Source organism: Enhydra lutris, unplaced genomic scaffold (assembly GCF_002288905.1).
Source record: "Enhydra lutris kenyoni isolate GAN:26980312 unplaced genomic scaffold, ASM228890v2 scaffoldscaffold17, whole genome shotgun sequence".
NCBI lineage: Eukaryota > Metazoa > Chordata > Mammalia > Carnivora > Mustelidae > Enhydra > Enhydra lutris.
The window spans coordinates 22,713,310-22,736,231 of NW_019154101.1; the positions used below are offsets into that span (position 1 = coordinate 22,713,310).

Sequence of the window (22,922 nt, forward strand, 5' to 3'; positions counted from 1 at the left end):
GTGCTTCATAAGTGTTTATATTACAAGTGTATTCAGTTGTCTCTCTTGTTCCCCAGCATGGTTTCCCCAAGATTTTAAGTCAGACAGAACAGATAGGAGTTTTCTTTATGGACTCAGGTTCTTTTAATAATTTTTTTATTATAAATTTTTTTAAATGGGAAAAGCTCTTCCTTTCCTATGATATAAGACTGTTTGAATGGTTCATATATGCTAAGAGGGTTAAAAGTATTTATTTTATACACAGAACAAAGATTAATTTCTCAATGAACGTGTAAAGAACTTGAGATGAATCAATTCTGAAATATCTGCACTGATTTCTGTGCCTCGATTTACTTGTAAAGGGAAGTATAAAAATAAAAGTATCCCCCAAATCTACAAGCTTCATGTGGATAATTGCTTAAGGTTTGGACATTTATCTAATTACAAATGTGAAAAATTAAAATCACTGGAATAATTCAAATCACTTCTAGAAAACAACGTGGCTCATAATCTGCAAGATGAGGGTAATATGGGAGATTTTAATATCGAAAGGAAATGGCAAATTGAATTTTAATATTTACTATGGAATTCCTGAGAAGCAACAATTTAGGAATTAAAAGGTCACATAAGCTGCATTCATTATAACTAATCTCCTTTTATTTCCTCAAAGCTTCCTATTTTTCAAGCATTCATAAATTATTATAACAGATTTAATGCATTGGATAGGAGTTATTTTCCCCTTTTATTTCTGACAAATGCCTTCAAAGCTCATATCCCATGGATATCGACAGAGAAGTGGCATGAAATGGAACTAGAGAAAAATAAAAATCAAAGAGCAATGCTCTTAAATCAGAGTACACAGAATGGTTCAGATCATGAATAATCTCAAAAACCCCTTCAAACCTCACTCTTAAAAGTCTATCTTCAGGCTTTGTCCAAATGAAAAATAAACAAAACCAAAATAAAGCCTTTCTGACAGCTGTCGTCAACTGAACATCTCTTAGAAATGAACCACTATATCGACTGTTAAGCAACTATGAGAAGACATCTCTCCTACTGCTATTTTTCCCTATTACTAGTACTTTCCATCTCTTACCTGATTGGTGCCCCTTTGGCCTGTGCAGGTCTCAACAATACAGTTATTGTGGTGGCCGTTTCATTGAGAGAGGCATCAACTCCTTCATAGTCAGGTAAAGTTGGAGCTGGTAAGTGATTAATGAGAGAAGAAAAAAGTTTCTGTCAAGTAACAGAATTATATCACAGTTCAGGATGAATAAATGATCTGGAATGGGGGGAAACCAATTTCATGTTAATTTTCTAAAATGTACTTCTGTCTGTAGAATAACATTACTAATGAATGTTAATGCTGGGAATGTAAAGCAGCAGAAAATATGAAGCCACGATTTTTTGTTGAAATTCAAATTGTCATCTGGCAACTTGGACACACACACACACACACCAAACATTTTGTGAAGGTGCTTTAGCTTCTGGTATCCTGAGACCCTGAAACCAGCATAGACAGGATGGGAGGTGAATAGCGTTGACTCTGGGGAGTCCTGGTTATGGACGTGCACAGGGAGAAGTGGAGGCAGAGAGGGTAGGAAGTGAGCCTGAGGCTCCGTGGTGAGGCAGTGCTGGGTACCCATGTAAAGGTTGTGGAATATGTTAGGTCCTGCTGCTGTCCCTGCACCCCGCCCCCTCCTTAGGAAATAAAAATTAAAATTAAAGCGGAGACTCCAGTTTTAATTTGAAATGTAATCACAGCTGCAGATATTTTTGATATCGGGGCCTGTCAACTTATTTTTACAGATTTGAACTTTTCTAATACTGATCTGTAAACATTCCCTACGTTATTTACCTTAAACCTTTCTCAGAGCTGTTAAAAAATCCCATTTGTTACTTGTTTTTAAATTTTGTTTCTATTGAGGCAGAAAAATATTTAATTATATAGGATTTTATTGATAATTTCCTATTTCTTCTATTGCTTTTATATGAGAAGGTCCTTCTGCAACAAAGTTAAGATAATTACCCTTTTTTTTCTACTTTGTAAGAAAAATGCTTAACTCTTTAATTGGCTCTTGCACAAAGTTAAGAAAAATAACTAGAAACGTATTGAGGAAGTGTGGTGAAGGGGAATGGGAACTGTAGTATTTATTTTGCATGAACTAGTATATAAGTTGCCAGATTCCTAAAAAGTAGAAACTTATAAATTTTCAAAATATTTGATAATGGTTGGGGTCGGGGGGAGGGCTCCCTAATCGTGAATTGAGTGAAAAAGTAACCTCAAATGGCTTTTGATTATTTCCATGTAGAAAGATCTTTCAGGGAGGACATAACCAGTGAAACGTGTCTATTATCAGAGAAACTGAGAACAGATGGCATCTAATATAAATTTCGAAGTATTTCATTCACTCATTGAACATTTACTGAATATATACAATGTGTTGAATTTTTGTAAGTGTTGTGAGTATAAAGACAAAGCATGGTCTCCGGCATTTAGAGAATTAAAAGTAGAGATTTCACGTTTTATCAAGAGTGAAAAAATGTTTTCTTTTTAAATATTTATTTATTTATTTATCTGAGAAAGAGAGAGACACAGACAGACAGACAGAGAGTACAGGCCGGGGGGAGGAGCAGGAGGAGAGGGAGAAGCAGACTCTCCGCTGAGTAGGGAGCCCAATCCCAGGAATCTGAGATCATAACCCAAGCAGAAGGCAAACGCCCAACCGACCGAGCCTCCAGGTGGCAAGAGGGAGAATCTTAAACAAACAACAAAAAAAAATTATAGCCAAATTTTAGGTGACTTAAAGAGGAGTCAGTTCATTTGCTAAAACAGTGGTTCTCAAACTAGTGAGATCAGAAGCCCATGAAGGCTTCTTAAACCCCAGATTGCTGCCTTTCCCCCTTGAGTTTCTAATTCATTAGGCCCAGCAAGGAGTCTGATACTGTGCATTTTCAGAAATTTTACAGGTGATGTTGACGCTTTTGGAGTGTGAACCACACTTAGGAGAACCACTAGTCTAAACCAGGGTTGGGAATAAGAAAAACGGAACAGGGAAAACTTCAGGGTTTAGACAATGCTTGAGCTGAATATTAAAAGGGCAGTAAATACTCATGAGGACAGGAATGTCTCAAATAAAATGCAGGAGATGGGAAACAGAATATTTGAAGACATGATCCCATGAAAGGAGACTTTGTGTTATGACAGCTACAAGCCGTCTGCTAGGCTTGGAACTTCGGGTTCATGGGTAGGAGTGGTGGATGGAAGGAACTATAAAATTAAGGGGCACAGGGCGCCTGGGTGGCTCAGTGGTTAAAGCCTCTGCCTTTGGCTCAGGTCATGATCTCAGGGTCCTGCATCGGGCTCTCTGCTCAGCAGGGAGCCTGCCTCCTCCTCCTGTCTCTCTCTGCCTGCCTCTCTGCCTACTTGTGATCTGTCAAATAAATAAAAAAAAAAAACTTTAAAAAAAAATATAAGGGGCACAAATGCTAATTACGCATGGATGTTTGGGCTTTATCCTACTAAATACAACATATTAGACTCTGAAAAAATTTAGGAAATAAATATATGTTGTACAAAGATTGATAGAAAAATACACTGAAGCAAGGTAAGTCTGAAGGCAAGAACAGTGCTTGGAAAGATTATTTCAATGATCTGTTTAAAATATGGTCCAGATGGAAAGGAAGAAACAGTGACATCTGAAAGAGATAAATTATCTGAAGAGTTATTTAGGAAGTCGAATCAACAGATATTAAGTATGTAAAATATGTATATACATGTAGATTATATATATAATATGCATATTAAAACACACACACATACTATGCCTCCAATAACTTGATTTCACTTTTATTTAAATTGTTTTCAAAATGCTGAGTGATATAATTTCTGTACTCAAGGGATAAATAACAATAAATTACCTTAAAATTTCAAGTGATGCTGAGAACCACACTAACCATAAATTTTATTAGCCTTAGCTTGATTACTACATGTTCTGAGGGTACAGTGATTGCAATCAAGCTTTTGAAGTCCAAATCAAGTACCCATGTATATAGGTTGTTTCAAGTAAAACTGCAGTTAAATAATTCTAAGAAAATGAATTGATGGGTGTTCTGGTCTTTAATTATACATTCTTTATTCAATAAAAAACACCATTTCTAAACCATAATAAAATACGGTTCTTGACAATGCCCATTGTTCAATGTTCTCAGTTTTACAAGTTCATGTAATTTTGTAACTGTCTCTACTGAAGGATCTTATTCAAATACAGCACTACGGCTTATTCTAGAGGGCGGGAAACATGTTTCACTGTACAATGCTATCACCAGGTCATATTTTCTAGTGATTCAATAAGTATTTTAAATGGGTGATTTAGAATTATTCCATTAGGAAGTGAACTGGCAATTTTAATATATCTCTATTTTCTAACATCATGGATGATATTTTAAAAATCCTTTTTTTTAAAAGAATAAGATAAATAGCTCATATTGGAATAGCTAATATTTTCATGATAAAAATTTTAAGGCTTTATATTCAAAACGTTTCCAAATAGAAGTATTACATTTATAAATATATATTTATGTTAATAATCTTAACTAAGATAAAACATTACATAAGGTAGAGTAGAATTAGGGCATATGACAATGCTAACTATTAGCCAAATTTAATCAGGTTTAACTGATGACTTGACTGAAGGAGAAACCATATCTATAAATAACCTAGTCAATTACAAACTGAAATTGTGAGCATAAAATAATGTGAAATTTAACTATATTTATCAGCTTAAGTTCTCTTGTACCTTACCATTCTGAAATTTAGATGAATTTATGTGAGATTTCTAAGAGAAAGAATTACTCATGTTGCTTAAAAATATCAGAATGCCAGGGAAAATGGAAAAGAGAGACAAGATGGGTATGTGGCATTCTAACAGTGGATCAAAGATCTGCTATCATTCTTTTGATAAAATCTGCTTCCAATAGTTCTGATACCATAATAATTACCAACTCCTCAAAGGTATAATCAGTCTGTTCGCATTCATAACGAACTTTTAATACTTTTAATTAAGATAAAATGACATTTTTAAAAGGACCCCTGTCAATTAAAAGTGACTGAGATGTTTTTGGGTTTGGACATACAACCAATTATTATCTGTATTCACATAATTCTTTGTTTCAAATTTTTATTTAAATTCTAGTTTGTGAACTTACAGTGTCATAGTGGTTTCAGGAGTAGTATTCACATAATTCTTTAACGAACTTCAATCAGGAATAGCTAGCTATATTAAAGATTTAATAAGTGAGATGACTATTTTGAGTACATATTCTCAAGGACACGTTATTACAAACCAATCCTGTTTGCACTTTATTCTTTTGCATACCTGAGATGTTAGTGGTCACATTGATGGCTGTGGCTGGCCCAAAGCCTTTGACCGTGCTGGCTCTTATCAAGAACTGGTAGGTGGTGCCAGGATGCAGATGCATAAAGACATGGTGTGTGCTATTCCATAAATTGGATACAGTCTGGGGAGGTCCAGCCACTGGGACTGCAGGATCAAATGATCTTATGCTGCTGTAGCTGACCTGTTTTAAAGAAATATATTTGCTATTACACATCCAATATAAGTCATGATATAATCTAAATAAACCTACTTTAAATAAGGTAGTATCAAGGGTATCTCTGTGGAGTGAATCACATTTTTCTTAAACTTCATTTCCTTCTTATTTGGATATGGTTATTTCACAGTCATTCTATATCTAATGTCTGTCCATCTATCCATCCAACCATTCATCCATCCATCCAGCCATAGATATACCTAGAGGTAATATATCTGACTGACCAATATGCATCTATTTTCTTTCATCAAAAGATATATTTTTAAAAAATATTATTATGGTTACACACACATCCACAATCTTACGGTCATATATGTTAATGTACAGGAAACACAGAAAGTGTTCAACAAACGTTTGCTGTGAGTCATATCATCCCACACTTTGAGTTACATAACAGATTTCATGTAAATAGCACTGTGCTATAAATAGCACATATTTATAAATAGCACAGAAATATAAATAGCCCTGTGCTATAGCAGTGCCATAGCACTAAAGCCAAGTGTGCTAATGGAGTCACAGTTTATAAGACTGCCCTAGTGATTCCCATTCCCATGCTGTACTCTGTAGCCACTAGAAATTTAAACATTTTATGCTCTAAACAACACTGCCTATACAGGAACAGAACTACACATTTGTGCAATTATAATGATCTTTTCTTTCTTTCAGCTTCTCCTCTTTAAAAACAAGATAATGATTTATAATCAAAATTGAGATGAAGCTCTGGAATAGTCAGGTTTATACTATATTTTGCTGTTTTGGTAGGAATCCTTTATTCTGAAACAATTGATACTCAATGGCCTCCCCTGATTACAGCATAAAATATGAATATATTACTTTTATAAAAATTCATTCTTTATAACCATCAGTAAGTCTCTTCAAAAAGGCCTATCCTGCTTCCCTGAAACAACTACAAAAACATACATTTACTTTAAGAATTAGAAAATTCTGGGTGCCATCCAATATTTGTTTTGAAACTCAACTTTGGGATCAAGGAATCTGTAAAGTAAAACAGCTCAGTACTAAAAATGACTTTGATCCCCTAAGCCTCACTTACTTATTTTTCATTATTTCTCTTTTTCCTTTTACTTTCCCTTCAACATACATTTCAATTAACTTCCTTATTCTCCAAATACCTCATATTGAGTGATGACCCCATTTGGATCCAGAGGTTCTTTCCAGTTCAAGAAGATCTTATTTTCAAAGGATGTTCCTTGAAGAGAATTGACTGGTACAGGACCAGGCACTACAAATATATACAGTTTGGGTTACAACGATCCTTACATCAGAAACAGAAAAGGTAAATACTGTAAGTTATATAAGCCAAATTAAAAATAAAAAATCATGTCCTTAAAAAGAAAATAAGCTATGTGACCAGTTTTCTGATTTTAATAAACAGGAATTTAAAGTAATCTATAAGCTTGTAATGCAGACAATGTACAACTCCAAAGTTATTTTTATTCAAAAGACTATTCTATCACCTTTAGAGAGCTGAATAAATTGTATAGTCTAGTTTTCTCTGTTGTATACCTCTAATAACATGAAGATCTCATTTGTAATTTGTTTCAAGAACAGAGCTATAGTCCCTGAAAGATATTCTGAAGATTATAAGCCCCTAAAGTGTCTCCATAAACAAATTTCATTAAATAATGAATTATAATAATAATTAATACTCCTTGGACTCAAAAGCCAAATCATAGAGTACTGAATTGAAATGCCCACTAATAGTCAATCTGACTCTATTGCTACTCTTATTAAATTTCTATAATGTGAAGAAGACAGCACTGATTATTACAACTTAAAAAAAACTTCAAGACGAATAGGTTCAAATATCATTGCTTCAGTCTTTTAAATGAAAATCCCTTTTGTAAAGCTAAGGATCAAACCATTTTACAACATCAGACTTGTCTAGAACTCAACAATCAGCATAACTAGTTCTGAAGTGTCCGCAGGTATGACAAGAGTTGAGAAACCTTCTTACCAGTCCTTATTTGCAAATGTCATATAACTGACAATATCCAGTGGCAGCAATGAACACTGTGTCAGTTTCTATTGACAAAATATAAAACATCAGATGCTTTTGCTCTTTGTTTTTATGTACTTTGTCTAAATATAAAGTTGCTACTTATTCACAAAAATATCCGGTTTCTTGTTCTGAAAATGTTTAAATATATATCCTGTTCATCTTTGTTTAAAATATGTGTTTTCTTTTGAAATATTGACCCAATAATGGGCAAGTACTCTTTTTAATTAATATTTTTCCTTAATCTAACGTTTCAGTGAACTTCACACATGGCATTATCTAGAAATATAGTTGCAGAGTATACAGCAATTTTGTAAGGATTGAAGTAAATTAAAAATCACTGGATCAAAGGATATGCACTGCATCGTAGCTAGCAGCATCAAGAAATTCTGAATGATACGTCAAAACAGGAAGATTTATTTCAGACCACAAGGAGACGATGAATGATGCTATGACCTCTGGGACAACCAATGTAATTTGGAACATTAATAATAAATTCATAAAGAGAAAAACCATAAAGGAAAGAAACCCATAAACAGAAAAGATGCCAGCACTAAACTTCAGAAGATAATTACACGCGTCTGTCAGCTGAGGGTTTAGGGAACACTTAACCAAAGGCATCCACTTCCTGCAAGTCCCAGGTCCCCTGTATTGGCAGAGCCTATACGGCTGATCAAGGCAGAGAGGCCATCACAGCCCCTGTGTGTACTCCGGGACACTTACGGAAGCTGCCATGGTCTTTCTTTGGTAACTAACAAGGCTGATAGGTGTTACGTCATTTGAGCAGAGTGAAAACAAGCTTATGATTGTAATTAAGGAAAAATATTTCTTCACCTTTCCATAACTTTCATAGATGGTGGCTGCTGAAAGAAGGAGAAGGCAAGACCCCAATTAGTGAGAAAATGTTTATTTGATGGTATTGTAATTACTATCTGTGTTCATTAACCACAATTTGGCCAACAAATATATAAAGTGGTGTGGATGTATTTCAAATTGTTTACAAATAAAGATAGTTATAAATTTTGCATAATTCTGCACTGGAAGAGGGGCAGAATTAAAGAGTATCTTTCCTAGAATTTACGTATTTCTCTGTTCCTCTTCTTCTTCTTTTTAAAAGATTTGATTTATTTGACAGAGAGAGAGAGATCACAAGTAGGCAGAGAGGCAGGCATAGAGAGAGCAGGAAGCAGGCTCCCTGCTGAGCAGAGAGCCAGACATGGAGCTTGATTCCAGGATCCTGAGATCATGACCTGAGCTGAAGGCAGAGGCTTAACACACTGAGCCACCCAGGTGCCACTGCTTTTTTTTTTTTTTTTTTTTTTTAAAGTTAGCTCCACACCCAGCATGGAGCACATGGGGCGTGAACTCATGACCCTGATGTCAAGACCCAGAGATCAAGACCTGAGTTGAGATCAAGAGTTGGACACTTCACCTAGTGAACCACCCAGGCACCCCTCTGTACTCTTCTTATACATATTCTACTTTGTCAATAAAATTCACTTAAAGTACCTACAGGTCATTATTTGTAAAAGGGAAAAGTGTGTGGAAAAATTATGGCCAAGATAGAACCATGCTATGGATCTTGCACTGGGACTAGTACAGCGGACAAGAGAAAGAAGTACACTTAGGTGAATGACAAAACACACACATAAACAGGTGGGGCGGGGAGTGGGCACAGATGAATTATATTTAATAATTCTCCAACTGTGAAGGAGGACAATGTCTATATATAATGTCTCTATATACTTTTGATTTGTGTAAATACAGCATGAAGTTACTAAGACCATCATCATGGCCATCTTCGTATTTCAGGGAATGTCACTTCACATTTCCACATCAACAACTTTTAATGGAAGTAGAATGCTGACTTTCATTCCCCTGCCTGCGATTTATTTGAGAGCTGTTTCAGCTATTTGTGTGTGTGTGTGTGTGTGTATAGGAAAGCCCTTTAAAATATAACTCTCAAAATGGAAGAGAGGAAAAATGAAATGTGGGTGGGGCAAGATTATATTAAATAAGCACTATAGACTTTAAAATATAATAAATGTACATTTAAAAATACCTCTGTATTAGCAAAAAATGTCCCCAAACCAGGGTTTTCTGCTGAGCTAACTTCATAATATTGATTTTTGTAAATGCTAGGATAAAAAATGAAAACAAAATCTCATACGAAAAATTCTACCCATGCATTAAAAAATGTATGCAATAAATTAAATATAAATTCTACCTTAGGGTTCTGGTGGGAAATCATTTGAGCTTTGCTCTCATGATTTATGGATGTCCCTAGAATTCTTTTCATGAAATTATATTCTTTTATTAGATGGTTGATAATTTATTCTTTTTCTATGTATATAGGGCAGCAATAATTTAGTAAGACTGACTTAATTAGATCATCATAACCCATCGATCTTTGCAATAACAGATTATGATTTAGATATTCTGTCCCTCCTCTCAGGAACATTGAGTCATATCAAGTATTCTTTGTAGAAACTGGAGCTCACGTGAGCAGATCTTAAGACTGAGTTACTTGGAAATATACAAAGTTTATACTGCATTCATTTAGTTTTTTACATAAAACAAAGGAGAAGAAAAAGAATTCTCACAGTAGAAAAAATTACTTTGTGACCATGCTATGAAATAACATGCAACTCAGTATCATTACAGCCAGTAAAAAAGTTCAAAACATACCTTAAAATAAAACTAGAATAAGAAATAATATTGAAATTATGTATCATTAATTTGATCTTATAAAACTGTTTTTATATAAAATAGCACAGTCATGAAGTTGATGGATTTAGGACATAATTTAAGATTTCATAGCAATTTGCTTCCTGATTATTAATCTAGTTGTAGGTGCATGGAAAATACATTTAAAATTTTAATGAAATATGAAAAAGTTACATGAGCCTGACTGCATTCTTTGGTTTATGGGAAAGAAAGGCAAACTAAAAGCCATACCAAAGTATACCACCAAAATGAATTATATCATTAGAGAGTGATTGGCAGAAAAAGCACAAATGTAGCAGAGTCTAAAATGATCAATTAAGGGGTGCCTGGGTGGCTCAGTTGGTTAAGCATCTCCTTTAGCTCAGCTCATGATCTCAGGGTCCTGGGATGGAGCACATTGGGCTCCCTGCTCTGTGGGAAGCCTGCTTCTCCCTCTCCCACTCCCCCTGCTTGTGTTCCCTCTCTCGCTTTGTCTCTGTCAAATAAATAAATAAAATCTTTAAAAAAAAATTAAAAAAATAAAATGATTAAGAAATCAAGTTTTTAAAATTTTAAGGGTAGGTAATAAAGTACATTCTTATTACTAAAAACATGGCTTACAAAAGGTCTAGAGTAATACAGACATTTTAGTATTTATCCTACTTTATGAACTGAAATAGTTTTCAGAGCTTTTGAATCTTAGACTTTCCATTTCTACCATCCATCTATGAAACAATTAGGTTAATTATTCTTTCATATATAATCATGTGTTAAGGTATCTTCTGTGTATGTGTGGGGGTTTATGAGTGCTCTAATAAGAGCAAGTTTTGTTGTTTGAAATATTATTAAGGCTTAGATTAGGTGCAAATGCAAACATGATAGTTGAGGTAATCATGTTTGGTTACCTTAGACATGACAAAATGCTTTTATCATAAATAAGTCTTAGGTTTATTCTTTGAAAATTTTAGGAATATGAAAATAACTCCATGCATAATTTTAGGACAATATTGTTTTCTTCAAAATCTGAGCTAAATGAGGCTGAAAAGCTCTCACTTCCTTTTATAACAACAAAAATAATAGAATAAATCTGGGTCATTTCTACTTTTCAGAGTGAGAGAGCTTGAAGTGATATGGAAAAACTTCTAGAAACTGTGGTGTATTGACCTATCTTAAGGCAATCTCATACTCGATAGTCATCCAAATATTTATCTGTGCCTAAAGTTCAGGACTTGAGGGAAACTGAAAACACCTGGGTATGAAATACATCCTGTTTTCCTAAATCCAAACAAAAATGTGGCCCTACTGACAGGCTATTCAAGAAGAAATTCAGAAGGGTATGGAACCTGAGAGATCAGCTTACTTAAACTTTCCATATAGAGATGAGAAATGGAAATCTAGAGGAGTAAACAGATTGGGTAAGGTGACAGAATTATTGGTGCCAGGATCGAAAACTCAGGATTCCTGACTCCCAGAGTTCAGCTTTGCCTCCATTCACTAAATAGGTCATTTTTTTTTTTCCCTTCATGCTTCCTTTCATAATGGTAAATTTTGAAAACAAAATGTCTAATATTGAAATAATACATTATTGTTATTATCATAGTACCATCATTTGTACAACTTTTGGGTACAGGGCACATTTCTGTTCAATCAAGAAATGTACTTATTCACACTAATGACAAACTATAATGCTATAGTAGGTTAGGGTAAATTATAATATTAATATAAATGTTTGTTCCTATTAATAATTCTGAGGTGACACATATTGACATTGGACATTATATAATTAAATTCCTTGGGTGGTAATAAAATGGATAAAAGATGACAGCTTGCTGATATCTGATAAAGGCCTTTATTGAGACTTAAATATATGAATTTCAACCTTCTTTTATATTTAAACTTACATGAAACCATCTAAATATGAGTGGAAAGGCAAACGATGCTGTTTTCAAATGTTAAGGAAAATGAAAGCTGCATTATTGGTTTGTAAAATGTAAAAAACTAAATTTTAACCAAGTGCGTTTCACCAATAGGTAAATGATGTAATGCCATGAATAGTGAGAATTATTTTTGTATATTTGATAGGAAAAACTTTATTTAAGCTTTAGTGTAGTTGTTATTTCTCTAACATATAAAAACAGAGAACAGTAGAGGTACATTTCATCCAGTGTTTGATGCTACTCTGAAGAACATTAAGCTTTTTAGTTAAAGGCAAACTCTTTTCAAAGTTAACCTAATTAAGAGTATTTAGCAGATTTCAGAATCCAGTTGAATTTTGGTGACTCTAGAGAAAACTGTAAGCAATGACATAATCTGATTATACGATTCCCCCTTTTTAAAATAACGAAATATGAACATACCATCTTCATCAGTTTGAATAATCGTCTCTTCACTCTCCTTCCTGCCTTCTGGATTGGTTAGGATCATCTTGAGGCTGACATTTGTATAAGGTGGCAGATGGTTCACAACATGCTGAGGGGCTTTGGGGTCCATGTCCAAACAGTCTGCCTTGCTCTCGTTGTGACCACGGAAGTAATGGTAGCAGATAGTGACATTAAAAGTGTGGCAACGAGTAATGTTATAACCCAAGGATTCCCAGTCCACAGCAATGCGTCTTGCCTGTATCTCAGCAATCTTTAATGTCTTTGGAGTTCGCATAGGTTCTGAAAAATAAATCAAAGATGCAGATGGCTGTCAACTTCACAATGAATAATCTAGGTAAAATCAAACACTGAGCATGACACAGCAGATGTACACCTAGGAAAACGCGGAAATCATCTTTTATTCTCATTTTATTTACTCATCATCTTATTTCTGAAGGTTTCAATCAGGGGCTATGATTTACCAATGGGAAAAGAAATAGAAAATGTTAACAATTCACAGTACTCAGGAACATGGCGGAAAGACAAAACCCTGAAAATGTGGTCAAAATGCTTTTATAGTTGCTGTTGTTACTGCCCAATTCCCCGTCTCTCTTTTCTCTTGTCGTTACTGAGCAAGTCAATTAGCTAATACATCATAATGGATAAGAGTCAACACGTTCTGCTCTATGATTTGTCATGTCACCAGTTATGGTGTATACTAATTAGTCTAATTGTAATACTGAACTACCATTTACCAAAAAGTGACGCAGATATTAATTAACATTTATTATTTCAGTAATGATGTTGTTCATCAAAGCAGAAAAATATCTGAGAAAAATTGCAAGAACACATGTGGATATTCACATTGTCATCGATCCTTCTTGATCTCTTTCTGTCTTTTTCTAGGAAACACTCAAGTCTGACAGTCCATTCACTGTCACCCAAACCAAACTGGGACGTGAATTTCCATTCAACTGGAAAATGCTGGCAGAACTAAACACTCTGAAGACTGGAGTCCATCCATCACCGCTTCCCAAGTGTATTCTTTCCTCATGCAAGACTAACTTTAATCGTCTAACTTAATCAATATAGTTACTCTATGAAAGTCATGGCCATGGCAAAGTCTACACAGTAAACAAACCAAAACACAGCTAAGCTTTCATACTTTGATTGAACAAAAAGATTAAAATCAAGGCCTAGGTCAAAGCCACGTTGGAACCTCCCTTAACTCACTAAGAACAGTCAATGCCCTTGCTAAATGGGAGTCAGTAGACAAAAAAGAAGGAAAATAATACAAAAAACCCAATTTGAGTGTTTTTATAAATTTTCATTTTTGAGACTAAAATCTCAGTTCTGTAAAAATAATCAGCATGGTACACAGATGGCAAGCCCAAACTGGGATTCTAGTTCAATGTATTATATGTGCCAGCTGAAATACACTCTGGTGGCCATTTAAAACCTCAAAACTACAAAAATACATACATATACATGCAAATTAATCCATGGTAGAATCCAGTGCTTGGGTTTTAAATGCTCTGTGCCAGTCTTCTGATTACTCACAGTATCCAGTCTCCTTATTTTATCACTTTTGTTTTATGTGGTTTACATTAAGTATTGTAAGTAGGTTGGAAGAAATATGTGGCTTTCTAATCATTAAAACAAAACAAAACAAAACAAAACAAAACAAAAAAACAAAAAACCCCGCTTTATATGTCTAGCTCTATGCTCACATTTCCCCACCAGGCACGGGAGTGAGGTCATGACACAAACTTCAGTCTACAGTTTAGTGAAAACACATTCTTTGGCACCACTGACCACCAAGATGACAGGCAGTTATAGGTAGCATCATCTTTAATTCCCAGATAAACTAATTTTACTGCCTAATGGCAGCAACCTCATAGAATTTAGAAGGCATGTTCGGGTTAGGCCATCCATTGTGACAAAAGTCTAGAATAAGAAAGTAAGATTGGGGCGCCTGGGTGGCTCAGTGGGTTAAGCCTCTGTCTTCAGTTCAGGTCATGATCTCAGGGTCCTGGGATGGAGCCCCACATCGGGCTCTCTGCTCAGCAGGGAGCCTTTCTCGCTTCCCCCTCTCTCGCTGCCTGCCTCTCTGCCTACTTGTGATCTCTCTCTCTCTTTCTCTCTCTCTCTCTCTCTCTCTCTCTCTGTCAAATAAATAAATAAATAAAAATCTTTTAAAAAGGAAAAAAAAAAAAGAAAGTAAGATTTTTCCCTAAAATACTTGGAGTGTATGAATGAAAATTTCCCATAAAATGATGAGCACAAACACCAATAAATATTTACTCCTTTGTTTTAGTTTTTTTTTTTTTAATATCTAGTATTTAGGTACTTGAAAACATCTTATTTTGAATTTGAAATTTACCCCTTTATAAATTTCTCTTTCCTTTTTTTAAAATTTCTCTATTTCCAAATGATCACTCTCTTTCACCCATCTTTTCATTTTATCCTACTATTCAATTTACACTTACCTGCATTCTAACACAATTTTAAAAGCATAAGAAAAGCATAAAAAAAGTGAAGAAGATACAAATAAATGGAAAGATATTCTATGCTCATGAATTGGAAGAATCGATATTGTTAAAATGTCCATACTACCCAAGGCAATCTACAGATGGAGGGCAACATCTACCAAAATTTCAGGTGTGGATTCCCGGGTGGCTCAGCTGGTTAAGCATCTGACTCTTGGTTTTGGCTTAGGTCATGATCTCAGGGTCATGAGATCAATCCCCTCGTCTGCTGGAGATTCTCTCTTTCTCCCTCTGCCCCACCCCACTTCTCTCTCTCAAACACTCTCTCTATATAAATGAATCTTAAGAAAAAAATTCCAAGGCAGGGGCACCTGGGTGGCTCAATGCGTTGAGGCCTCTGCCTTCGGCCCAGGTCATGATCCCAGGGTCCTGGGATCGAGCCCCGAATAGGGCTCTCTGCTCAGCAGGGAGCCTGCTTTCTCTGCCTGTTTCTCTGCCTACTTGTGATCTCTGTCTGTCAAATAAATAAATAAAAATCTTTAAAAAAAAATTCCACGGCATTTTTGAAAGAAATAGAACAAACAATCCTAATATTTGTGTGGAATCATTAAAGACCCTGAATAGTCAAAGCAATCTTCAGAATGAAGAACCAAGGCTAGAGGCATCACATTCCCTGATTTCAAATTACATTACAAAGCTACAGTAATTAAAACAGTATTATATTGACACAAAAACAGACACACAGATCAGTGGAACAGAGGGAATTATTTACAACAAAGGAGCTAAGATTATACAATGGGGGAGAGAACAGTCTCTTTAATAAAAGGTGTTGGGAAAGCTGGACAGCCACACAAAAAGAATGAAACTAGACCACTATTTTCCACCATATAAAAAAATTAACTCAAAATATATTTAGACTTCAATGTAAGACCTGAAACCATAAAACTCCTAGAAGAAAACAGGCAGTAAACCCCTTGATACAGGTCTTGGTGATGGTTTTTTGAATCTGACGCTTTTAGAAGTAAAAGCAAGATAAGCAAAAAACAGAGAGTGGAACTGTATCATACTAAACAAAATGCTTCTACCTAGCAAAGGAAATCATCAACAAGATGAAAAGACAACCTACTCAATGGAAGGAAATATTTACACCTCATATATCTGATAAGGGGCTAATAACCAAAACACATAAAGAACTCATACAACTTAATAGCAAAAAAAAAAAAAACAACTAATTAAAAAATGGGCAGCAGATCTGAATACACATTTGTCCAAAGATGACATACAGATTGCCAATGGATACATGAAAAGATATTCAACATCATTAATCACTAGGGAAATGTACACAAAAACAAAAACAGAAACAAAACGAGCCCAAAAACAAGTGTTGGCAAAGATATGGAGAAAAGACAGCCCTTGAGCACTGTTGTTGGGAATGTAAACTGATGCAATCACTATGGAAAATGGAATGGAGGTTTCTCACAAAACTGAAAAATAGAATTACCCTATGATTCAGCATTTCTACTTTTGGGTATTTATACAAATAAAATAAAACACTAACTTGGAAGACACATGTAACCCTATATTTACTGCACATTATTTATAAAACCAAGATACGGAAACAAAGTGTGCATGTGTCTGTACATTTAAAAACAGTGAAATATTATTCAGCCATAACAATAATGAAATCTTGCCATTTGTGGTAGCATGAATGGGCCTCGAGGGTATCATGCTAAGTGAAATGCCAGGCAGAAAAAGACAAATACCATATGATTTCTCTTATATGGGGAATCTAAAACAATAAAAAAATTAGAAAAGAAAGAAAAATGAAGTTCATAGATGCAGAGAACAGATTGATGTTTGCTACAAGTAGGAGTATGGAAGAGGAAGGGGTTATAAATTTATTAAAAATAAAAAGTAAATTAAAAAAAATGTAGCTGTGTTAGAAATGTATGACCTAACTTCATTGAAGAGAGTGGGGGGGAAATTACTTAAGTAAATTAGGAAATGAGTAGAGACAATGAGACAAGAAACCAACAAAAAAACAAAAACAGCAGATATTCCTAGTAATAATTTAAAGTTTACAGATGACTTTAGGGTGCAGTCATCATAGTGACACCATGGTTCTGAACAGCAAATGTAGAGTTCTGTTCAAAGAAAATGAAAACCTGTCAGAAAACCTGTCACGCCTGTCAGAATGGCTAAAATCAAAAACACAAGAAACAACACAGGTTGGTGTGAGGATGCGGAGAAAAAGGAAACCTCTTGCGCTGTTGGTGGGAATGCAAACTGGTGCAGCCACTGTGGAAAACAGTATGGAGGTTCCTCAAAAGATTAAAAATAGAACTACCCTACAATGCATCAATTGCACTACTAGGTATTTACCCAAAGAATACAAAAATACTAATTTGAAGTAATACATGCAACCTGATGTTAACAGCAGCACCTACAATAGCCAAATTATGGAAACAGTCCACACCCCAACAACTGCTGAGTGGATAAAGAAGATGTGGTGTGTATATACATGTATGGAATTGTTCATCATTAAGAAATAATGAAATCTGGGATGCCTGGGTAGTTCAGTGGATTAAGCATCTGCCTTTGGCTCAAGTCATGATCCCAGGATCCCAGGATCACATCTGGCTCCCTGCTCAGCGGGAAGTCTGCTCCTCTCTCTCCACCTGCTGCTCCCCTGTTTTGTGGGCTCTCTCTCTCTCTTTGACAAATAAATAAATAAAATATTTTTTAAAAATACACTGGAATTAATGTTAAAAAGGGAAATAATGAAATCTTGCCATTTGCAATAAGAGGGATAGAGGTAGGGAGTATAATGCTAAGCAAAATAAGTCAGAGAAAGACAAATATCATATGATCTCACTCATATGGGGAATTTAAGAAACAAATGAGCAAAAGGAAAAATAAAAGAGAGAGAGACAAACCAGGAAACAGACTCTTAACCACAGAGAACAAATTGATGATTACCAGAAGAGAGGTGGGTAGGGGGATGGGGGAAATAGAGGATAGGGATTAAAGAGTACACTTATCATGATTAAAAAAAAGAAAAAAAACTAGAAAAAATAATAAATTAAAAAATAAAGTAGATATGTGAACGTGAAAAGAGTGGAAATGAAAAGTAGTAAGGAAAAAGGAAACTATTTAACACTTTCTGGACTGAGAGCCTTAAGAAGTAAATCTTAAATCTTGTTATATTACTGACTATACATTTCAACATTTTCTCCTAAGCTAATCATAAAATAATCAGAGAATTAATTTTCCTATTTATAGATCTAAATAAATTATAGAAATAAGTAGAAATGTTCTTCTAACTAATCTTATTATATCCAATTTCTTTTTGCATTCTGGCTTCCTCTATAAAACCTCTCTATAGAGCACTGAAAACAGGGAATGTATGTGCTATTTAATTCTGCTCTAGTTGAACTGCTATTGGAACTGCTTGAAGAAGTTCTGAATAGCCCTAGAGCTAAGGCAAAGTATGCACAAACTTGACGTTTCTTTAGGCCTGGAAGAATAAGTCCAGATGCAAATGTAACCACACGGAGGGCCTCAATGTCAAAAGCAGAAGCTACTTGGCAGCAAGAGAAAGAAAAGCAAAAATGAACTATTTGGACTTCATCAAGATAAAATGCTTCTGCACAGCGAAGAAAATAATCGACAAAACTAAAACACAGTGTATCGAATGGTAGAAGATAGTTTCAAATGTCATATCTGATAAAGGGTCAGTATCCATAATCTACAAAGAACTCATCAAACTCTATACCAAAAAAACCAAATAATCAAGTTAAGAAATGCCAGAAGACATGAATAGATATTTTTCCAAAGAATAATGTCCAAATGGCTAACAGACACAGGAAAAGATGTTCTACATCACTCGGCATCAGGGAAATACGAATCAAAACCACAATGAGACACCATCTCACACTAGTCGGAATAGCTAAAATTAACAAGTCAGGAAACAACAGATGTTGGCAAGGATGTGGAGAAGGAGAACCCTCTTGCACTGTTGCTGGGAATGCAAACTGGAGCAATCACTCTGGAAAACAGTGTGGAGGTTCTTCAAAAAGTTAAAACTAGAACTACCCTATTATCCAGTAATTGCACTATTAGGTATTTACCCAAAGGATACAAAAACAGAGATTTGAAGGGAAGCATGTACCCCAATATATAGGCAGCATTATCAACGATAGCCAAATTATGGAAAGAGCCCAAATGCCCATCGACTGATGAGTGGATAAAGATGTGGGGTGTGTGTGTGTGTGTGTGTGTGTGTGTGTGTGTCTGTGTATGTATACATGTTTATATGGATCTACAATGGAATATTACTTGGCCATAAAAAATAATGAAATCTTGCCATTTGTAACAATGTGGAGGGAGCTAGAATATATCATGCTAAGCAAAGTAAGTCAGTCAGAGAAAGACAAATACTATATGATTCCACTCATATGTGGAATTTAAGATACAAAAAAAGATGAACAAATAGGAAGGGGGAGGGAAGAGAGGGAAACAAACCAAAAGAGACTCTTAAAGACAGACAATAAACTGAGGGTTGATGGGGGGGGGGAAGGGCTACATGGGTGATTGGTATTAAGTAGGGTACTTGTTATGATGAGCACTGGGTGTTGTATGTTAGTGATGAACCACTAAATTCTACTCCTGAAATCAGTATTACACTATATACTAACTAGAATTTAAATTAAAAGTTGAAGAAAGAAAAAAACAAAACAGCAGAAGCAACTCACTACACTTTACTTTCTTAATCTCATATTCAATAAATAAATACATAGATAGATAAATGCTCACAGCTTATACACTGGAGAAAAAACAGCTCTACATCCTCAATTCTTTGAGGATATTTAGTATTTATATGAATTGGCAAAAATTCTATCTATCATGTAGTACGTAAAAAAATACCAAGGGTTCAAATCTAACAGTAAGCATTTTGTTTTGGTGTATTAAGTGCTGCTCACTTTGACCCTCATATAAGTCAAATTTTTAAAATTCTCATTTAAAATTAGGGGAGGGTAGCTTTATAAACCTATACATTTGTGAATAAACCAATACCATGATTTCAGTAGTCAGTATTTAATTAATTGATATACAAAAACACAGAGTTGTGGAAAGAAGTAGTTTTCTAAGAGGCAGAGATTCATTCTACTAGGTCAATATAGTGTTTTTAAATCTGTATTTTTTCAGAGTTGCTTAATAAATGCTGCAAACTGTACTGTTATTACTAAAATAGTGACTTAAAACATAATTTTACTTTGACCTAGTGTAATATTCAGAAACACACATTCAACAAAGTAAACACACACACAGAGCACAAAACTCAATTATTTTGAGCTCTATGGCATCTGTAATAACACAGAGGACATCACTAATTACATTTTCTCATAATTGGCATGTACCCTTTTTTCCCCAGTTTTTATTGAAGTGGGACTTTTTCAGCTACACACACACATATTTGTGCATGTACATTTATATACATATACTGTCCATACGATGGGCACTCTGCTATGCCATTCCTCCTAACTCTACTAGGTCTGAATGGGAGGGCTGACTACATACAGATGAATTTTTATATTAGAGTATAAATAGCAGAGACTCAAGACTGTTCTACTACGATGACATTAATTCAGAGAAAATTCTATCAAAGAATTCAACAATAAAATTATCTTAAGTCTTCACAATGATCCATTATTCTTGTGCCTTACCAATAACTTCTTTTTATTTCTGAGATATGAATACATAAATTTTTTCATTTTCTAAATTGAAATAAATAGTCATAGAATAACCTGCGGTAGAAGATATTTCTGAAAACTCACCATGTTATATATAAGCTGGGTACAAGTGCTGTTTTGAGGACTAAATAATTGAAAGAAATGACCTAGCATGGTGAATAGCACATAGGGGCATCATAGGAAATACCATCTATAACAAACAACATAAGTAACCACAATGATGAAAAAACAATGGAGTTCGCATTCATTAATGCCGTCAAGTGTTCTGAAATTTATTAAATGTTCTTTCTTCCCAATTTTTTACTTTCCATTTTTAAATCTGTATTAGCTATTCCCATACACATGATTTTATAAAACAGTTCTCTTTCCTTCTCTCTCTTTTACATTTCTAGTAAGAGAAATTCGGGACAGAAACAAGAAATTAAAGAAAGTTGTGGGGCAAAATTTTGGCAGAAACTTGGGAAGAAATACAGTAATGGAGTAACCTTCATGCAGCAAAGGATATTAAAATATTTTGTATAAGTCATTCACCTGTTATGAAATAAAAACAGATTGCCTCTTATGTAAAGTTGATGATATTAGATACTGTGGAGAATATTAAAGTGAAAGAAACAATAATGGGCCTCAAGGAGCTCACCATGTATTTTGCAAAGATGTTAGCTAAGAAAAAGAAGATAAATAATTAAAACAGTATGATATAAGTGGTATATGAATAGAATAAAATACTACAGGAATTCAAAAGGGAGAAAGAACTTCCTCCTGTCAAATGGAGGAGACATCTGGCAGCATTAGATTTCAATGGATAAGACAAGACAATCCACATAGTTTGGGTAAATAATACAAAAGGAGAGGGAAACAAAATGCAAATCCTGTTTGGTTGCTGAACAAGTTATCTAGTAGGAGATTATGTAGGAAAAACTGATTGGGAAAAGATGGGGAATATGTTGGATGGCATGGTAAGAGATTACACTTGATCTAAAGGGTTACGGAGATGGGGTGCCTGGGTGGCTCAGTGGGTTAAAGCCTCTGCCTTCAGCTTGGGTCATGATCCCAAGGTCCTGGGATCCAGCCCCGCATGGGGTTCCCCACCCCCTGCCTATCTGCCTACTTGTGATCTGTCTGTCAAATAAATAAATAAAATGTTTAAAAGGAAATAAAAGGCTACGGAGAATCACTCAGTGGGCAGAAATTTGATATAATGAATTAATTACTTCAGAAAACTTAATTTGGAGGTCATATCAAGTGCAGGACTGGTAGAGAAATCCAAAGATTGCAGTGTGTTAGGGGAGACTAAGGGGCTAAGAAGTAGTGTGACTTCAGTAGGGATAGAGGTAACTTTGGGTTGGAAATTGGTGAGCCATGAACAGTTCAAAGATAAGTTGGTAAAAAAAAGAAAAACAAAAAGAAGTCAAACTCTCTAGATCATTCTACTTTTTGAAATCTGTGTTCCGTATATACCCTAATCCAACTCTTTACCCTAACTCATCAGGTGGGGGGGGATGGGGGGATTCAGACTGGGTGAAATCTGTGACATAAGGACTGAGGACACCAGCAGTGGAATTAAAAGGTTGGTTTGTTTGTTTATGAGAGAATGCATGAACATGCGGGGGGAGGGGCACAGAGGGAGGGAGAAAGAGTATCTTAAGCAGGCTTCATGCCCAGCACAGAGCCCAACACAGGCTCAATCTCACGACCTTACAATCATGACCTGAAACACAGGCTCCATCTCACGACCTTACAATCATGACCTGAGCCAAAAAAAATCAAGAGTTGGACACTTAATTGACTGAGCCAACTAGGTGCCCCTGGAATTAAAAGGGTTATAAGGTAAGGCCATTTATGATAATAAATGGGTTTTAAGGTATTAAAAAGAATTAAAAGGGTTGTAAGGTGAGGCCATTTGTGATATACTTGAAAAACAGGGTTGGGGGGTTTACATTAAGAAGCAGGTAAAGAAATTGGAACTTCAAACAAAATCTACTCCTTTCCCATTCTATTCTTT

General features: G+C 35.0%; 1 protein-coding gene across 6 annotated transcripts in view; it reads right to left on the reverse strand.

Annotated features, from left to right (window-relative positions):
• LOC111147617 (protein tyrosine phosphatase, receptor type K) overlaps positions 1–22,922 on the reverse strand; it is a 556,451-nt gene that overhangs the window by 109,978 nt on the left and 423,551 nt on the right. For all 6 annotated transcript variants that reach the window (XM_022503780.1, XM_022503779.1, XM_022503782.1 and 3 more), the window contains exons 8-11: positions 12,676–12,978; positions 6,726–6,835; positions 5,358–5,559; positions 1,076–1,181 (exon numbers count right to left, since the gene is read on the reverse strand). In XM_022503780.1, the coding sequence (XP_022359488.1) occupies positions 1,076–1,181; positions 5,358–5,559; positions 6,726–6,835; positions 12,676–12,978 (721 nt within the window). The remainder of the gene's footprint in view (positions 1–1,075; positions 1,182–5,357; positions 5,560–6,725; positions 6,836–12,675; positions 12,979–22,922) is intronic.